This window comes from Pygocentrus nattereri, chromosome 13, assembly GCF_015220715.1.
Source record: "Pygocentrus nattereri isolate fPygNat1 chromosome 13, fPygNat1.pri, whole genome shotgun sequence".
NCBI lineage: Eukaryota > Metazoa > Chordata > Actinopteri > Characiformes > Serrasalmidae > Pygocentrus > Pygocentrus nattereri.
The window spans coordinates 24652822-24673037 of NC_051223.1; the positions used below are offsets into that span (position 1 = coordinate 24652822).

The 20216-nt window shown below is 40.0% G+C and overlaps 1 protein-coding gene across 1 annotated transcript in view; it reads left to right on the forward strand.

Moving 5' to 3' along the window:
• Positions 1 to 14048, forward strand: part of waca (WW domain containing adaptor with coiled-coil a) — a 35641-nt gene extending 21593 nt beyond the window's left edge. The window contains exons 5-13 of the mRNA XM_017710985.2: positions 1263 to 1378; positions 2894 to 3018; positions 6908 to 7162; positions 7918 to 8040; positions 10036 to 10184; positions 10368 to 10483; positions 11110 to 11353; positions 12136 to 12263; positions 12442 to 14048. Of these exons, the coding sequence (XP_017566474.1) occupies positions 1263 to 1378; positions 2894 to 3018; positions 6908 to 7162; positions 7918 to 8040; positions 10036 to 10184; positions 10368 to 10483; positions 11110 to 11353; positions 12136 to 12263; positions 12442 to 12511 (1326 nt within the window). The 3' untranslated portion in view covers positions 12512 to 14048. The remainder of the gene's footprint in view (positions 1 to 1262; positions 1379 to 2893; positions 3019 to 6907; positions 7163 to 7917; positions 8041 to 10035; positions 10185 to 10367; positions 10484 to 11109; positions 11354 to 12135; positions 12264 to 12441) is intronic.
• Positions 14049 to 20216: the final 6168 nt, after the last annotated feature.

A 20216-nucleotide genomic window follows, 5' to 3' on the forward strand; every position in this document is an offset into this window, starting at 1 on the left:
GGAGCACAAAGAGATGCTGACTGTCCCTTGTTTCAGTAAAGACCTGTGATTGTAAAATGTAGTTGTAGTAAAGTGTAGACAGACAGCAGAACGCACAGACTGCACTGTTCACATTTAACATTTAAATTTTATTATTTTTTTTCACTTAATCGAAGTAGTACTTAGTATTTGCTTGATTAAAGGAAAACTGCTTGTTTTATTTTATTGCTGCTACTTTGTTGATCCTTGGATATAAATTTTCACAGGAAAAATACCTTGGCATTTTATTTATCTTTTGTTTTAGCATTAAAGTTAATTAAAACAGTAAATTCTTGAATGTTATTCATTTTACTGTCTTCATTTTTAGTTATCAAATGCAGAAAACAATCTCAAGCTAAATTTAAACACTAAAAGCTATATAAAAATTATTTGGTAGTGAAGGGAGTTATAATCCAAAAAATCGATTATTCGTTTCAGTGATTGAAAGATTAATTGACTATCAAATAAGTAATTTATTGCAGCCCTAATCTGATCTCACAACAGTTTTCCATTTTGCCTCAGTTCATTTTCAGTGAGCTTTGGCCCAGAGGGATGGGTGGAATTTCTGTATCCTGGTTATATATGGTTTCTTCTTTGCACCATTAAGCTTTTATCTTGTGTTTGTGGATTGCACAGTAAATTGTGTTCAAAGACGATGGTTTCTGGAATTGTTCCTGAGCCCATGCAGTGATTTCCAGTACGTGCTTGTTTTCAGCGCAGTGCCGCGTGAGAGCACAGTTTAGTCATAAAATGTGTTTGTAGCCATTACTGCCTCGTACACTTGAAACATAACACTGAGTGTAAGATCAGTTCTAATTTTTGATACATTTTTACAGACATGCAGTAGTTTTTTGAAGTGTGCCCATGTGGGCTTTATAATTGGCTGTTTAATGGAGTGGTTAAGTTACTTGTTTACCATATGGGAGAGCAGGGTTTAGTCCCAGCGCTCATCAGGCTTCTCATGGTTTGTGCTGCAGATTAGGTAATCTGATCTGTTGTCACAGCTCTTGTTTGTGATAACATTTTAAAAATATATTTAGAAAATTTTGAAGTTAAACAATGGGTATTTCAAATGGATTTGCTAGAGTAGTTGAAATGGCTTTCCCATTCATATTAGAACAGTTTTATCTTGCATTTTATCGTGGGCATACAAGCCTCGAGTGTCTATTCATTAATGTACACTTTTGGTCATTCTTATTTTCTGTGTATTAAAAATATAACTCCATTTTCCTCTAAATTCTCAGCCGTATGACCCTGCAGACGATTGGTCAGAGCACATCAGCTCTTCAGGAAAGAAGTACTATTACAACTGCAGAACAGAAGTGTCACAGTGGGAGAAACCCAAAGAGTGGCTGGAGAGGTACATCCATACATACCACACAAAAAGCACTGTTTTGATTATCTGAATTTATTGTTCTTGCATGCTGAGTCAGCATAAAATATTTGACGGCTCCAAAGTTTTATAGTAAGGGAGGTTTTCGGGGGGCCTTAGTTGTAATTATGCTAAGCGCAAAGATTTTCACATTTTCTCATGGTCTAGTCCTGCTAGTTGGTAGTCCAGTTACATAGGTTCTGGATGTGTATTAATGCTCACTGACCACTGTACCCCCAAAATTGTCTCACATCGATGGGAATGTAAATACGTAAAATAATACAATACATAAAGGTATGGACCAGGGGTGCAGGGGAAAAAATAGATTCTTAGATGCATCTCGATGCAAATGTGAACGATTCTGAATTGATTCACAAATGTCAATTGATTTTCTAAATATTTAATTTATAATAAAATGTTGACAGAATGCAAAAGGCGGAACTTGGAAGTGCAGCGCCCGGACACTCTGAGGTGCACATGACAAAAACGCGCATGGATGACCGAGAAATCCGAGTAGCACCCATATGCATTAAAATCCAGGTTAGGTCAGGAGTCACAACCCAAATGTTAAGAAGAGCCCATTTGTCCTTTCAACAAAAAACGGATTACCTTGCCAGCCACAACGTTTATGTCCAGTATGTGCGAATGTCCTAGTATAAGTTAGGTTAAAAATATAAATGAAAATGCAGACTTACTTTGCTCTGGTTTTAGTTTAAGCTATAGCCGATTTCCGCCCATCTCCGCCAGAAAAGTACTTCCTCTAAAGTAGATCAGTTTCTCAGTGTTCGGCTGTTTTAAAAGGCTGAAGTCGCTTCTTAAAGTGGCTCCAGTTTGTTGTTTTTGAATTTTCCCGTTCTAACTTAAATTCTGACTGAGGTGCCGAATGTTAATGCGGCACAGTTTCCTGTTACACTTTAAAATTCCGAAGAGAAGCTGACTTCGTCTTCACATCTTTTCAGTGTTTGACAGTCTCACATTGCAGATTTAACGTGCCAGGAAACCAACTGCGCTGCTTATAAATAGGAATAATGCATCGTTGCTGTGTGACCTGCAGTCAGGCAGTCAGCTCAGCAGTTCTCAGTCATTGAGAAACAGGGCTTTCGCGCTGTGTTGCGCACGTTTCAAAGATATTTTATTGACACAGCAATCCCCCCCACTCTACAACGAGACCAAAACCGAAGTTATAAAATCACTAATGAAAACTGGTAGGATGGCTGTAATGTGTGCTGCGTGGACATCTGTTACCAACTGGATCTTATTTCACCGTAACTGCGCATTTTAAATAATAAAATAAAATAATTCCAGAAATAATGCAATTGATTTGAACCCTTGCAGTAATTTTCTGAAGCATTTAGAGATCTTGGATAATTTTCCATGTTAAATAGTACTTCAAAATTTAAAATTGAAGAAACACTGTGAGCAACTTGGTGCCTCTTGTTTTAAATAAGCAGTTTGTGCTTACTTTCTTATACACTTGTGCATTCTCTCACTCTTGTGCTTCAGAGAGCAGAGACAGAAGGAGGCGAATAAAATGGCTACAACAGCAGCAGTGGTCAACAGCTTCCCTAAAGACAGGGACTACAGGCGTGAAGCCATGCAGGCTGCTCCCACCAGCTTCTCCAGTACCAGTGAGTATCAGCAGTGAGACACCATTACATGCAGATTACTCTTCTTAATAGAAAATGTAGGGGCTCAAATCTTGCTGCTGGTTTCATGTGTTGTGTGGTTGGTGTACTAAAATGTAAGGATATGCTTGTAAATGTCAAAGTAAGCTTGAACAGAAATGTTGGTAAAGTTGCTGGCATGTGAAGAGTTCAGAGTGTATTACACTGCAAAACTTACCCACTTACGGATTGGCAGTGTTTACAGGGCTCAAGTAACAATTGTCCGAGTACCTGAATATTCATCAGAGAGGGAGACGGAGAGAGAGAGGGAGACGGAGAGAGGGACCGGCGTAGTTGTGGGCTGGAGGTTAGGGAACTGGTCCTGTGACCGGACAGTTGCTGGTTCGATCCCCAGTGTTGACCGTCCATGACTGAGGTGTCCTTGAGCAAGACGCCTAACCCCCAGTTGCTCCCCGGGTGCCGTGCATAGGGCTGCCCACCACTCTGGGCAAGTGTGCTCACTGCCCCCTAGTGTGTATGTGCATTTAATGGATGGGTTAAATGCAGGGGTGGAATTTCCCTGTTTGTGGGATTAAAAAAGTATTACTTAAAAAAAAAAAATTAAAAAAAATCACTGGGCAAGCTGGTGTTCAGTCGTAGAGTACTAGTGACTTGAACAAGGAACGAAAGTACCTTTGTTCACTTTTATATACAAAACCTCCTTCACATTGGGGAATAATGGTCTAATCCAGTTGCCAGGAGACAACTAGCCAGACAGGCATGATTCAAAATGTTGGTGAAGCAGGAGAGTGAGAAAGTGAAAAAGATTGCTTTGCAGGCAAATTACTTTTTTTGTCAGACATTTTACACATTTTGTAGGTCTTACCTTATAAAGGCTGTTTTTAAAAAATGTAAAGCACAAGTTCATGAACAAGTTTTGACAATTTTTCACCAAATGGTAAATATAAACTGTACATATAATCAATAAATTAGTTTAAATATCTTTAATTGTATGAGTGTGTAGTCTAAGATATTGGTGTTGTGCTTGTGTTGAACCCTGGTGTGTGAGTGGGACATCTGCTTTCACTGTTTAAAAAAAAAATTGTAATTGGAAAATGAGAATCTGTCCTTTTTTTTTTGTTTAAAACACAATCATCTAAGCATTTCACCCAGATCACAGAATCTTTAAGCTTGTCTCAGTTGCTGGTCTCACCAACAGGAGAGAACATTGAATGAATTTGTTGAATATGCAATTTGTTGTCTGTTGAAGGTGTGTTGTTTCAGTATTATAGAAAAGTCCTTCAGAGAGTCCTTCATTCCCACACGCTCCCTTGTGCTGTAAAATATGCTGTGGTGGTTAAGTGCATTTAGGCAAACTTACGCTAGAATACAGCAGTGGTGTCTCAGGCCATACTTGTGTAGACAGTGTTACAGAATTAAGGAGTCCATGAAGGACAATGCTGATGACCTGAAACTGTGCTGGATTGCAAGGACTGGTCATTTTCAGTGTTGCTGGAATCGTAGACACGTCACATTCGCTTTGCATTTCTATGTCTGCTTCTATTGGGACTGGTCAGAATCTAATCGAAGGATTAGGTTTCATCTTTTTTTTTTTTTTTTCTTTCTCTCTCATTTACAGTCTTAAAATGCATTCCTTTGTTCATACTACACTTGAAGCATCAGAATCTCTCAAAGGTTAAACAAATGATTCCATTTAAGACAGCTAATATTTAATTTGTTTTTTTTTTTTTTAGTCCATCTGGCTGTGGAATTCAAAGCGCGACTTATATGCACTATATTGCCAAAAGTATTCACTCGTGTGCCTTCACATGCATAAGAACTTGACATTCCATTCTTAATCTTGTAGGGTTTAATATGATGCCGGCTCACCCTTTGCAGCTATAACAGCTTCAGCTCTTCTGGCAAGGCTTTCCGTAAGGTTTAGTTGTGTGTTCATGGGAATGTTTGACCATTCTTCCAGAAGCGTATTTGTGAGGTCAGACACTGACTTTGGACGTTACACTTGGCACAATGCAGTCAGACAAGTACCGTTCTGCTGGCAACTACCAAACCCAGACTTGTCCATCGGATTGCCAGACAGAGAAGCGTGATTCATCATTCCAGAGAGCATGTCTCCACTGCTCTAGATTCTAGAGATTCTGCTTTACACCACTGTGTTTGACGCTTTGCATTGCGTGTGATGTAAGGCTTGGATGCAGCTGCTCAACCATGGAAACCCATTCCATGAAGCTCTCTATGCACTGTTGAGCTAATCTGAAGGCCACGTGAAGTTTGGAGGTGTGTACTGATTGACTTTGCAGAAGGTTGGTGACCTCTGCACACTACGTGGCTCAGCATCCTCTGACCCGGCTCTGTCATTTTACGTGGCCTACCACTTTGTGACTGAGTTGCTGTCGTTCCCGATCGCTTCCACTTCGTTCTAATAGCACTGACAGTTGACTGGAATATTTTGTAGCCAGGAAATTTCACTACTGGACTTGTTGTACAGGTGGCATCCTAACACGGTACCACGCTGGAATTCACTGAGCTCCTGAGAGACCCATTCTTTCACAAATGTTCGTAGAAGCGCTCTGCATGCCTAGGTGTTTGGATTTATACACCTATGGCCATGGAAGTGATTGGAAGACCTGAATAATAATTTGGATGGGTGAGTGAATACTTTTGGCAATGTAGTGTAAATACTTAACTCATACATGGTTTTCAAGAAATGTTTACTGCTTCTGAAATATAAATATGCTAACTTTTTGATTGGCTTTAAGCTGATAATTGCCTGTGTGTGTGTTTTCATGTTTGGCTGTGAGACAAGAATCGGCAGCACATTGCATTTATGACTGTGCTGTTAATAACTTGTTAAATTGTTATTCTTTTTACAACTTTGTAAACAACTTTCCAAAGTTGCTGTTGTCTGTCTTAAACAATATTTTTTTTGCAATTGCCATTATTATATCAGGACTAATTTGTAGTTAATTTACAGTGGAAAATCCAAATTATGAATTCAGATTTCAAAGGAATGAGTTTGCAGCTGTAGAAACTTGTATAGAAAATGTGCCATTTTATTTTGTCTGAACAGTTTAAGGGGAGCATGGATCGAGAGCACTGCTGTGTGAAGGAGGATGTGTTCTTTTGTGGCACAAGTTTCTTTTGTGAACTTGTATGTTATGCTTCCTCTTTGTATGTTCTAGACTACAACCCACTGGTTCTGCCATCTCTGTCAAGTCTTCACTAATAGTGCTACCATTATAGACTCCAAGCTAGCTAGTATTACTGTGGTGAATAGATATAAATTTTCACATGGCATTTGTTTTTTCTGCCTCAGTCTTTGGCATCTTTTAATCAAGAACAGCATATCCACTGGTTCACTAGGCTCATTTTGCTGCTTATGGTAGTCAAGTGTCTAAGAATTTGTGTAGTTTATGATGTATTTGAATCTTGTCATCTTGTGTATGACTGCTGCTTTTCTGGAAAAATAAACTTTATTAATCTGCTTTATAAATCAGATTGACCTCTATAAACTTTATTGTCTAAACAGGCATGATGTAGATCCTTATTTAAACAGCAATGGAAGTGGCATGTTGAGTTTGCACACCTGAGCTTAATATTTTCACAGCCTTTTTCCATGTAACCGGTTGCTGCAAATTAGGTATTGACTTCAGTACATGGGGTTTGGGCAAATAACCATTTGCAGTGTATGCAGGCAGGTCATAATTACCCCTTTCACCTCTATGACCTGATTTGAAAAACATCCCATAGAATATGTTGTTTGAATATGTTGCATGTTCACTTTGTGTGAATGCAGGCAAGAGGTTGGTTATGCACTGTACAGATTTTCAGTTTTGCATTTAATTTACTTTTTGTGTGCCTCATTACTTATTTTCTTCTTCATTCTAATCAGAGCCTGCAGTTTCCACGGAAAAGCCTTCCTCTCTCAACCCTTCTTCCTCTTCATCATCTGCTGTGTCTGGCCTAAGTGCTGCCAATCCTGCTAGCTCTGCCTCAAGTTCTACAGTTCCTGTTTCACCGGTAATGCAATCACCTGCCACGCCCACTATCCTTCAAGACCCCTCTCTCTTGCGCCAGCTTCTCCCTGCTCTGCAGACAGCCCTTCAGCTAAACAACGCCAGTGTGGATATGGCCAAGATCAATGAAGGTAACTGCCTCACTGAGTGAAAACTGCGATCAAGAATAAGGAATTACAGGACTACAAGACTTCATTGTGATTTTGATTGCTGCAAATATTTGATGGAAAAAAACAAGTTGGTTTTTGTTTTACACTCAGCACCTAGAAAATTAATCTGTTTCAAGCACAAAGGAGATCTGCATATGGTACCACTTATTGCAGAACTTGGTGTTCAGTAGCTCTGCAAAGGTTTCAGCAGTAGTTTACTGGTGCACTTTTTCTTTACTCTCCTGGAGTGTTGCACAAGTAAAATACACCAAGTTCTTCTGGACCATGTTATTAGGTAATATCTGTGTTCTTGCTCAGCTAAGTCTGCCATTGTATTGCTTTAAACTACAAAAATTGAAGTGCACCTTGCTATTGTTATTAATTATAATTGCTTAAGGGCTTACTAGAGGGCTGATATCAGCCTTCTAAGTGCTATGCCTCTGAGTTTTGACCTTTTAAACAAACATGGTCTATTGTGGATGCAAAAAAAAGCCTTGCCACAGAAACTGAATACAAGGTCAGTATGCAATGTTTTATGCTACATGTCTTCACTTATTCATATGCAAGTCACATTTGTGTTGTGCTGTTTAAGGCAAGAGTGAGTTTACTCTAATGCATTTAAGCTTTAATAACAAGTTTAGAAAGTTGCATTTACATTTTTCCTGAATGTAATTTTTTTGTAAGTCTGATGACTGGCTCTAATTCTGGTGTGTGGGTGTGTGTGTGTGTGTGTGTAGTTCTCACAGCTGCAGTAACACAGGCGTCACTACAGTCAATGCTTCATAAGATCCTGACTGCTGGTCCGTCTGCGTTTAACATCACAACACTGCTCTCCCAGGCAGCTCAGCTCTCAAGCCAAGGTAAAAATTGCACACTCTGAGCCACTGGGTACTCAGCAGAATACCAACATGGTCCTCTTCTCACTTCACAGACAGCGTGCTGCCACGTGCTATCCATGCTAAGGTTGCTTATATTCCGTAATTAACTCCCTTATTTGTGAATTTGTCTGTATGGGGAAAAGTGCTAGAGTAGTTTTTGAAAGTGGCTGTGGCTAGTTTTAGGCCTGCGTATTCCTTCACAATACAATACACATCACAAGTGTACAATAACGATACACACCAGATGCGACATTTTTACATTTCAATCAGTTTTTTTCCCTATAACTTATTTTCCCTTTTTTTTTTTTTTTTAAAGTTTAAAATTATGAGTGATGAATAATGGAAGACATTCTAGGAGAGCTGTATTTATTTATATGTGTGGCTCTCTGTGAGGTTCCAGTCTGAGCAAAGAGAGATGGAGGACTGAACTTTCGGCGCATTTAATCACTGAACCAGAGACACAGCTGTAGTCAGTTTGCATGTGTCAGCAAGTCTGTGGCAGTAAAATTACTAACATATTTGTTGTTCTACAGATCACATTCATGACTATATCATTCCTTTAGTTTAACAGCACTGCAACAAGAAGCAATGCTACAAACATATAACCAAATATAAGCACTAATTATATCAGACTGCTATCTAACTCGCTACAACTAAGAACTAAAACACATCTGCAAAGGTGAAACTGACTCGAGTGCACAACTAAATAGGATCAAACATGCCGTAATATTACTTGGTCATTTCATTCTGGCATAACAAAAGACGATAAACTAATGAATGAACTTCACTCTGTGCTCCTTTTCTCCTTCATGTGCATCCAGCAGAAGGGACTAGAGCGGAATCTTTTTTTTTTTTTTTTTTTTTTCCTTTTGAACACAAACCAAAAGCCTAATTGCTTAAGCATGTTTGCCGCGTTATATGTTGTAAATATTATCCTCTCAGGCTTGAATGCAGTCTCCATTTCACTCAGGAATTAATTGCTTATGAAAAAGTGTATTCATAAATATCGATATAGTCTATCTTGATATTGGTTCTTGAATCAGCACTAGCTTATCACCGACATAAAGTAACCTGATGCTTCAGAGGATGAAATTAGGCATGTTGGGAAAGAGGATTGATGGAGAACAGGAGGGTTAATTTAGTTTAACAGCTTGTTAAATATTAAGTAATGTTTGTTCCTGTTTTCTGTAGTTTATAAACAGTAGTTTATTATGGAACCATAATGTTGAGCTACGATAAACACAAACAAGTCACATTTGTGTGCATCATTTAAAGAGGAAAAAACTTAAATTAACCTACAGCAGCAGGGACTCACAAATATACTTGTGTTCAGTATATTCAGAATGAGTTTTATAATAATTCATTACCAGAAGGTTTTTGTTACTCTATTTTTTTTGAATGTGTGATTTCTCATGGAGAGTTTTATCGGTTGCCGTAAAAATATACAAGTTAAAAATGCTAAATGCTTAGCTGCAGTGGACTTTGTGGGGTATAATTGATTATCTATTTTTAACAAGATGATATTGTGCTAATTATTTTTAAATATCACCCAGGCCTAGTTGTGGCCACTAGTTGCATTAGTGCAGACGGTTTGCTCTGACTTTACCGTAGAAAGTCACAATTCACCCATACCTAGTGTGGAATGGTCTGCCTAGAAACCATTTCCTTTTTGAAACAGCTGTTTGGATAATAAGCTGACTTTTCATTCATTTTAATATATGTAATTAACAGTATATTTAATTTACAGTTGATCACACTTGATTTGGCCACCTGTGTTAGGGTGCATTGTTGCACAACAGCCCATCTAATCTTTAAAGCACACTGAGATTCATTCAATCCATTATTTGTATTTTTGCATTATTTAGCTTCTTCAGTTTTGTTGTGATGGTGAATTGCCTGATTTTCTCATTCTGGCCTCCATGTGTTGTCTTTTCTTTTCTTTCTTTCTTTTTTTTTTTTTTTTTTTTTTGGGAGTAGCCCAGCAGTCCAGTCAGTCTCCGATGTCCCTGACGTCAGATGCTTCATCTCCTCGGTCGTATGTGTCCCCCAGGATCAGTACGCCCCAGACTAATACAGCATCTCTCAAACCCCCTCTCAGCACCACGCCTGTGTCATCACAAACCAAGGTACATGCTACAGGCAATTTTACAGTGTCATCTTGGATTAAAATTAGAACAAATTTGAAGCTCATAGTAGGGAAGCTTTAACTTTTAAAAGCTTACTGTGGTGTTACCATCAACAGATGTGCTTATTATACTTATAATCATAGTACATTAGCACCTCATCCTCACCATTTCTCTCTGCCTCAGGTTAATGCTCTGGGGGTTAAGTCCAGTTCTCTTCCTCCACCCTCGTCTCAGCAGACGCTCCCCTCAGACAAACACCATGACAACGGCAACTCCCCACGGACACTGCAGAGACAGAGGTAGGTGTGTGTGTGTGTGAGAGAGAGAGGGAGAGAAAAACCATGGCTTGCCACTAGATGTTCTAATGCCAGGACCAAATTAATATATATGTCATGAACAGTGTTTCTCCATCAAGCTGAATCACAAGCATAAAAACAGTTGGCCGATTGTCAAAGTGGTATAGTGTGAGAAGGAAATGGTTTACATGTGTAAAACATGTAATCTAGACACAAAAAATATGTTGCAATGTTGCTTACCTAGACATGTTTCTGTGAATAGTGTTATTGCACTGGAAAGTGAAATTTCATCTAGTTGAGTGCTTGCCTGCCATCCTCTGGTTACTAGCGGAACAGCATACCAAAAATAGACAGCAATATCTGGCAATTAGAATAACTTGCTAGTTGCTCCAACTGCTCATAAATGTTTGCTAATTGTTAGCATTTTGTATTGCTGCTAAACTACAACTTAATATATTGATTATATTTGTAGTGATGTGTCTTGTGAAAAGTTAACACATTTGCTTCCAGAATGTATTTCATCATCAGTTTGTGTTAGGTGTGGATGGTTTAGGTGTATATCTAACAGAGTAAAATCTATACCTAGCATTGGAGTACTGACACCATATACTCTTTTGTTCTCCCTGCAGCAGTCAGAGAAGCCCTTCTCCTGGTCCTAACCATGTCGGCAGCAGTAACAGTGGCAGTAACAACAGCAGTGGCGGAGGCCAGGGTGCCAGTGTGGTGAGTGGGGCAATGCCTGCAGGTTCAGTACCAGCTGGCACATCCACTGGCAGACCAGCCTGCTCTTTTACACCTTCATTGGCCGCGCACTTTAACGAGAACCTCATCAAACACGTGCAGGGCTGGCCCGCAGAACACGTCGAGAAACAGGTACCGTAATATGTTTCTACATGTTGTTTGTGTACGCTCTGTTTTATCAGTTAATTCTAAATGCTGTGGAGTTTTGACAGGCGAATAGACATGCTTATATTGTGCTTAATACAGTTTGTGTCCTGTTCTGTGGGCTGCAGAGCTGATTTGGAAAGTGGGGTGGCATGTGTAATGGGCAGGATAGATCTACCCCTGTTTTCCATATAACTTAAAGTATTAGTTGTTGAGTTGCTGGCTAACTTAAATTGCTATGTAGTCTGTACGTAGTACATGCACGCAGTGTATTACTGTGTGTGTGTGTGTGTGTGTGTATGACTGCAGGATTCTTGTGGGATTCTCAGTAAAGCCATACACTGTGGTATATGCATATAGCTCTGTCTTTTTTTTAAGGTGCTGTTCACAGAATCCAAATTTTATGTTGCTAAAAACACATGTTGGCAAACCGTTTATTTAAATCTGACAAATATATATATTTTTTTTGGTAGTAATTCAATAAACATGTGATTAATGTTCATTAAGCGTTGTTTATGCTCCACTCATTATGCTGTTCAGAAACCTTGTAACCCTGTGAAAACATGAGCCTTGTAAGCCTGGATGAACTATTCAGAAGTAATAGTGTAGTGTCTTGATGTTGACTTGTCCTGCGATCTGCAGCTCTTCCTGGGGTAAACCACTTTTGTGCTTGATATGACCATGTTGGTACTTTATGTGGAATCTTGTGGTGTGTGTTAAATTGATGTGCATTTTTGTTTGTTTTTTTTCCCTCCCCCTGCATGGCTAAGGCCTCACGGTTACGTGAGGAGGCCCACACCATGGGCAGCATTTACATGTCTGAGAACTGCACGGAGCTGAAGAACCTGCGCTCACTTGTGCGAGTGTGCGAGATCCAGGCCACATTGCGTGAACAGAGGTAATTACTGCCCGTCATTCACACCACATTCAGGGGTCATGTGCACTCTTTATTGAATGCATTGTTTTGTTGATGCAGGGGAATTAAGCTTACATCTACTAAAGACTTTTTATTGCTTGTTGGTGTTTTGCTGTATTTTTGTGAACTTATTTGTTTCTCCCTGTTCTCTTTCTCACAGGATACTATTTCTGAGACAACAAATTAAAGAACTTGAAAAGTTGAAGAATCAGAATTCCTTCATGGTTTGAGGACTCTGGGTTTCTTTAGTGTGGGTTTTGAACGGAAAGAGAGACAAGGTAGGAGAATGAGTGGGGAACCCATTTTGCGTGCACAGAACCCTTGAGAGCCGAAGTTCTGCTGCATTCTGTTCTGGGCCCAGTCTTAAACTTAAGGAGCTGCAGTGAGCTGTGGACAGAGGGGCGCGAGGGTGGGGGGAATTTTGGGTGGAGGTCATGGGCCAGGTGGGGTGGAGAGGTTTTTGGGACCTGCTCTTGCCAGGGCCCCTGTATATGTAGATTTCTTGTAGATGTTATTTCCATGTTGTAAATATGTTTTGTAGATGAAGCCATGGGAAGCCATGCCTATCTAAAAAAAAAAACAACAAAAAGCTTTTGACATCCAAATGATAAAACTAATCAACACCAATACTGACTGAGGGCACTCATTGTCCTCAGGCCTCCATATGTCAAAACCTGACGGTGGATTGTTGAACCTGATTTTGAAAAAATAGAATCCAAAAAATGCTCTTCAGAAAAAAGATCGGTGATTCAATGCCTTGAGCATGTTCCAGACCTGCATGGAAAAACGGATGATCCAGTGGCGGCAACTAGTGGGCATGATGAGGCACACCAACACAGATACGCACAAGCACACCTTTGTCTCCTCCCAACCATGCACACCTCTACCCTTTAACACCCAGTGTGGTTCGTTTTGTTTTTCTACTTCTCCATCCGCATATGAATGATGGTAGCATCTCTGAATGGTTAATCGGACCTTTTACATCTACTTCTTTCTTTGGTTGCACTGTAATGGTTTCGCTTGCCCCACCCCATGCATTTTTGAAGGGTTTAGATCTTGTCTGTCTACATGGTTCAGTTGTCTCTTAACTGCCCTGATGGCCCAGCTGTGCCCACTGTTAACACCAGTGCCTGCTCGTGTGAAGGAGTGAATGTGAGCGAGAAAAAGGAAAGGAAAAAGGAGCGTGACGTCTTTGCTCAGTGGAACAGATACTGAAAAGGAGGGAGGACCCTTTCCTGCAGCTCGATCTGAAACCCCCCACCCACCTGTGACCCAGTTTGACTTCTCCTTGGAATGGCGGAGGAGTCTAGTCCACCAAGAAACCTCTTTTTTATAGTTGGTTTCCAGACTTTCCAACAAGTTTATTTTTCTTATTTCTTTTCCTTACTTATTTTTGTTTAAACTGTACTTTTAAAAAAAGTGTGAGGAGTTTATTGCAACTTGCATTAAAAACCAAGAGTTCATTCCTTTGTACAGTTGCTAAGTAATAATGGAGTTAAAAAAAAGTTTTATTAAAAGTTGCAGTGATTTACTAGTATATCATATGTTGTATTCATAAATTATTGCCACACATTTTCCTTTGCACCCTGATTGGACAGAGTGGAGCTAGTGCTACTGGACAGTAGGAAGATGAGTGTCGGAAGGTCACAGCCAAGGACTGGACATAACCAACCCCGCTACAGCAGAATCAAGGCAGGGTCACCTGGGGGTCAGAAGGTGAAATGTGAAATGTATGTATTGTAATAAACATGCTAAAGTAAAACAGAATTTATGTGTTTGGTGGTCATTTTTATATCAGTATGGCAGATTTTATAGTAATGGTCTAATAAGACTTTCGGTGAAAGGAAGGTGGTTCCTGATTTGTATTGTGGCTCAGCATGTCATTGGTGGTCATTTACAAAATTGATGTTAAAATGAGCTTTTCTTTAGTACCGACTTTTCTAGTTTTGTCCTTCATATTGTAAAGAAGTTTATACATGCGCAGTGTGGCAGGCTTTTAATTGCTTAAACTAGCACTGGCCAGGGGTATTACATGACTTTTAGGTTATGCAATAAATTGATCGAGAATACATGTAAAATAGACTATTACCTTAACCAGTATTTTTGATGAATGCAAAATTCTTAAGGGGATTTATTTTACCAATAATAATTTGTGTGAGTTGATACAAAAATATAACCTTTTCCCCAGTGCTTTGAGGTGCCCCTTCATTTAGGTGTTGTGTAGTCGGTTCCACAATCCTGCTAGTTGTGACACTTTGAACGTTCACAGGGAGGATTTTGGAGGGAGTGTCTTCAGTAGGTATCCCCCCCTTCCTTTTTAAAAATGGATTTATTTATTTTGAAAAGTGCAAGCAAGACCAGTAACAACAAAAATGATCTGCAATCTTTTGTTGGTCTTGTGTTTGGAACATGCTGGAACTGCTGATTCTGTTGTGTGATTCCGCAAAATTGTCATAATGCTGAGTCTAGAAAGAAACCCTAGCTCTAATATTCTGCTGCTCACAAAAAAAACCCTTTTGAATAGTGGAATCCGCATCGTTAGGGTCGAAGTTGAACTGGGAGTTGATATCCAGGAGAATTTCTGGGTCTCTGATATGGACATGCAGCTCCATCTGCTGTTCCAATTAAGAACTGCATGTGCAAACTCAAAAGCTGGACTGGATACCATATTTATTTATGTGAAGATCAGCAAACTTAAAAGTATAGAATTTAACCAGACTAGTGTCTAATGAAATGTATGTCTTTTAGTATTTTTGAAAATGTGTACATTTTGCAGAAGTTCTGATCATGTAATTTATGATTTATTTTAATGTAATTTAAGTTGTGAAATGCTACCTTTTTTTTCCTCCCTTTTCTGGCAGATACTATGTATCCACTTGTAGATGATCTTTCAGATAGTGGACTGATTGTTTTCCAGTAGTTTGGAAGTCTTATTAAACCCCTTCCCAGGCTCATCTACACTATATGGACAAAGATATGTGGACACTCATCCTAATTATTGATTTTAGGTGTTTTAGCTGCACACATTGTTGAGTATAAAATTAAATAACCATGCAATTCTCCATTCTCGCAAGTCAGTTTGTGAAATTTCTGCTCTGCTAGATCTGCCCCAATCAACAGTAAGTGCTATTATTGTGAAATGGAAGCGTCTAGGTGTGACACTAACTCATAGAGCGAGGCTATGGAGTGCTGGAGCGTGTTGCACATAAATATCACCTGTTCTCTGTTGCATTAGTTATTACAAAGTTACAAACTGCCTCTGGGGCCTTATAAAATAGGTTTCTAAAGCTGAGTAGCTACACGTAAGCCTAAGATGACTGCGCATTGACAAGCATGGGCTGGATTGGTGAAAAGCCTGCCGACTCTGGAGCAGTGGAAGTGTTGGCTGCAGTGATGAATTACTCTTCAATACTCTTTTTGGCAGTCTGACAAATCCTAGTTTGATGGACCTAAGGAGAACACTACCAACCAGAACAAACATGGCCAGTAGTAAAGTTTGGTGGAGGAGGGTTAATGGTCTGGGGCTGTTTTCAGGTTTTGGCCTCTTAGTTCCAGTAAAGACCAACGTTAATGGCATGGCATACAAAACATTTTAAACAATTTTATGCTTCCAACTTTGTGGCAGCAGATTTGGTAAGACCCTTTACTGTTCCAGCATGACTGCCCTTGTGCACAAATTCAGGTTCATAAAGGGTGAGATGAGTTTGGTGTGGACGAGCTCCACTGGCCTGCACAGAGCCCTGACCTCAACCCCACTGAACACCTGTGGGATGAAGTGGGACTGCTATTGCCTGACATCAGTGCCTGAATGCTCCTTCACAAATTTCACCAGACAAAGCCAAAGTTTGTGAAAAGCCTTTCAAGAAGAGAGTCGGCTATTACAGCCACAAAGGTCAGGCAAGCCCATATTAATGCCCATGGTTTTGGACTGGGATGTCCAACAAATTCCAATAGGTTTTATGGTCAGGTTTTCACATACGTACCATATATCATGTACCACCTTCTGTCTAAGGGCCTCTTTTGATCTAGACATGATTATACCACAATAACAGACTCCAATATGACTCCAGGAACAGAGCAAACAGTCCAGTTTTTTGAGGTTTAAATAAGACCATTTCCTGCAAGAGTGTCTGACCTTTATCAGGCAATACCAGAAGTGTATATAAAAGGTCATTAGATTGTTATTAATTATTCATAGTTGGGTCTAAAGGTCAGAAGTGTTTACAGCCTAATTTTTGAAAGGACGCAGTAGTTTAGATGTTCTGTGTAAACTGTCTAAATGAGCCTAGATCTATTTACAAGTTAGATATAATGTGTTACTGCTAATGTGAGGCTACCAGATATCTTTACAGATGTTTTATTTTTCATAGCATAAACATATATTTTTATCCATTTTTGTGATTAAATGTAAGCCATTTTATTTAATATCCGAAATGATCAGTAAATCTACATCTTCACTTATGTGTAATGATGAAGGTAAAAATGTGGTCAGTTTCACATCAAACCACTCTGAATGACTTTAATCGCATCTGATTTATTTAATTATACAGATATTTGAACAAATCGATGGAGTTCCTCTTTAGGGTAGATAGTAGCTAGTAGCTGCTGTTCTGTGTGCCCAAAAAAAATCACTTGTCATTCTTTCATCGTTCAGCTCTTTACGTTTAATGGTTGGCTATGATTAGAATGTCCTACATTTCAGTTAAGTGCTTTAAGTTAAAAGCTCATATAATTTGATCCAACTTTCTCATGGAGAAACACACTCTTATCTGGCACAGACCCTGCCACGTTTGCGTCTGAGCACCTTCTTCCCGATGCACTCCTTTACACCTCTGTGTCTCATTCTCCCTGTTTGTAACTCTCTTTAAAAGTGTGAAGAATGTGTAAACAGCCACAGGATCGTTCGCACCCCTCTCAAGCTCGCTCTTTCAACTTGATGATCCCCTCTGAAAAAAAGGTACGTCTACACACATTTACACCTACCTTTTATTCTTTTTGTCTGTTTCTCTTGTAGATCAGAAACTGTTCACACTAATAATTACTAGAAAAAGAAAACAGAAAATGAACCAGCTTTTCTACACCCAGCCAGACCCATTTGTAAACTATCACTCTATCAGAAGGCTTTAGTATCAATGGGTTAGGTGGTCAGATTGTTTGAAATTAGAGTAATCCTAAATTAGTGACGCTCTGCTCTGCTTATATACGATGTCCATTGTTTTGTTGTAGGCTTGTTCCACTGAACTGGACAGAGCAGAAATAACAGGCTTCTCTATTCATATGAGATAAAGATTAAGAGACCCTTATTAGTCCCACACAAACCTCTGCATTTAATCCATCCGTGAAGTGAAACACCACATACACACTAGTGAGTGCACACACACACTAGGGGGCAGTGAGCACACTTGCCCAGAGCGGTGGGCAGCCCAATCCGCAGCACCCGGGGAGCAGTTGGGGGTTAGGTGTCTTGCTCAAGGACACCTCAGTCATGTGGTGTTGGCTCTTGGGATCAAACCGGCGACTTTCCGGTCATGAGGTTGGTTCCCTAACCTCCAGCCCATGACTGCCCCCGTTTGTCATAACTCAGCAATGCTTACTGGTGCTGCCTTTCAGAGTCATCTGTTTATTTACCAACCCGTTGTTTTGATCCTGGAATTAACACTACATGTCCTTAAATTTGTTCAGAACTGAATACTCGGCCTTTCTTCAAGGGTATTAACGTGTATTTTTCTCCTCTTTGCTAACAGCTGCTACTCATTGTGGGACGTCTTTACACTAGATGACTGAACATTGCTGTGAGGACTAGGATTAGTGAGAGTCGGGTACTCATGTTCAGTTCTGTATCACAAATGCCGCTCCAGCTTGTTCCAAAGATACCGGATGGTGTCCTGTCATTCCACAGTATTCAGTTCCACTGCTCCACAGTCCAGTGCTGTTTGGGGGATTGGCATTGGATATTGTGATCTTAGGCTTTCTAGGCCTTCTATTAGGTTGCTCTAATTAGAGGGGAAGTTTGTGTGCTCTTGGACATACAGTGCCTTTACTGTGTAGCTCTTGCACAATTATAAACTACGCGTGCGGTTCTAGGGTTGGACACTAGAGGGCAGCACGCACTTAGCCTGCTCCACGAGGTTACACCAGAGCATCGACACAGCACAGCCTTGGTAAACTCTTGGTTAGCCAGTCTAATAAAAAAGGCTTCTAATGAGCAAACTGTGCTCAATTTTTGACTTACAAATATTATACGCCCTATTCTGCTTTCTAAATATCAGAAACTTCGCTAAAAATTAATGAAATTATTTTTCCAACAGTTGGGAGCTCGGGCGTTAGCAGCCTACAGTGACAGAAGTTGTTATAGAGGTAAAGACGGTTCTAGTATGTTGTAATTTATGAAACAGGTCACCTGTTTTATTCTGGCCTCTACTCCCTTTAGTCCACCTGGTTCACTTTGTTCATAACTTGATCCCTCTGGCCTCCTTGATCCGTCCTAAGAACGTGTGAAGTCTAGGCTAGTCGTTAGGTGTGGGTAGACTCTAGCCGTTGGGTTCAGAGCCTGAATAGACTGGCGCCTTGGCCAAATTACCAACAATTACTGCAATTGCCGTCGATCCAGTTATCTGTGCATGTGTGTGTCCCTCCTTTTCCCCTCTGACCCTGAACCGATGGCCGTCTATCAGCAGGCAAAGGGCAACAGTGCCTGAGCGCCTCTCTGTCTGTGTCTGCCGCTTTAACAGCTGCTATCCACCAGCAGCTATCAGCAGCCACGGCGATTATATCTTCACCCGCAGCATCTCACAAAGTTACTGTATTTGTCAGACTGGGCTGAAGTGTTTTTATGAATTTGTTTAAAGAATTTGCGTTTTAGGCGTCACTTTACTGGCAAAGCCTATAAAGATAGGAGACACAAACCTGTGGGCCTTTCAGTCAACTGACGTACATTTTCACAAGACCTCTAACCTGGCGAAAATTACACATTTATACACTTGTTAGCTGGTGTTGGTATTGTTTATTTATTAATTATTGACTTCATTTCTGAGATGTTTGTGTCGCTGCTGTCAGAACAAAACCTCTTAACTACATTTTTGAAGTTTTTCACTTTTTGGCATAATTTGAAAATGCCTGTTCTTTACATTGTATGTGCATTTTATGATGAATGGACCAAAAGACGTGTCCCAAAATTGCCTGGAAAAACGTCTGGTTCCATTGACTTACATTGAAAGTAAAGTATGTTTTTTCCTTCTCCTGTAAAGTTGCCATTTTGGAGATACGAGGTTTTGTTCTGACAGCAGCTTTACTTTATTACTTTATACGCGGCTGTTAGTTTTTAATATTAAACAAGCTCATCATTTCAACACGTATAGCACCTGTACGGGTAAATAAGTTAAATAGCAGCTCTCTCTTGAACTTTGCTGTTCTTACTGATATTCACCCTCAGTTTCAAACATTAGGCTAGTCCAGGCTGTCCTAACCGAATGATAAACATATGAACAGACTGCTGGGCTGCGGAGATATCGATCGGAGCTGTGTGTGTGTGTGTGCGTGTTTTGCATGGGATTGTCTTGGGGGTAATTGAGTGGCTCTGTCTGTGTGTCGTCTCTCTGGCGCCATGTGTCTCTTTGGATTGCTAATTTATCTAACTGCTTAGTCTCAGTCCCTACATCCGGTTTTCTGCGACCTTTCCAGACTTCAGTAGCCGGAGGAACAAATTTCTTATAACTCCTGACCGTCGTCATGTATTTTCTGAGTGAATGCCATCTAATCGACCATAAAGAACTGATTTACTCACAAATATATTTAACACATCAGCCGCTGTTTTCCAGCATGCTCACGGCTAACAGCTACACGCTAAACCTCTGTAACGGCTGAGGTACAAACTTCAAGATGTTAATATAGTATTACGCAGTCATTTACAGATCAAACATGTTAATGTGGTGGTTA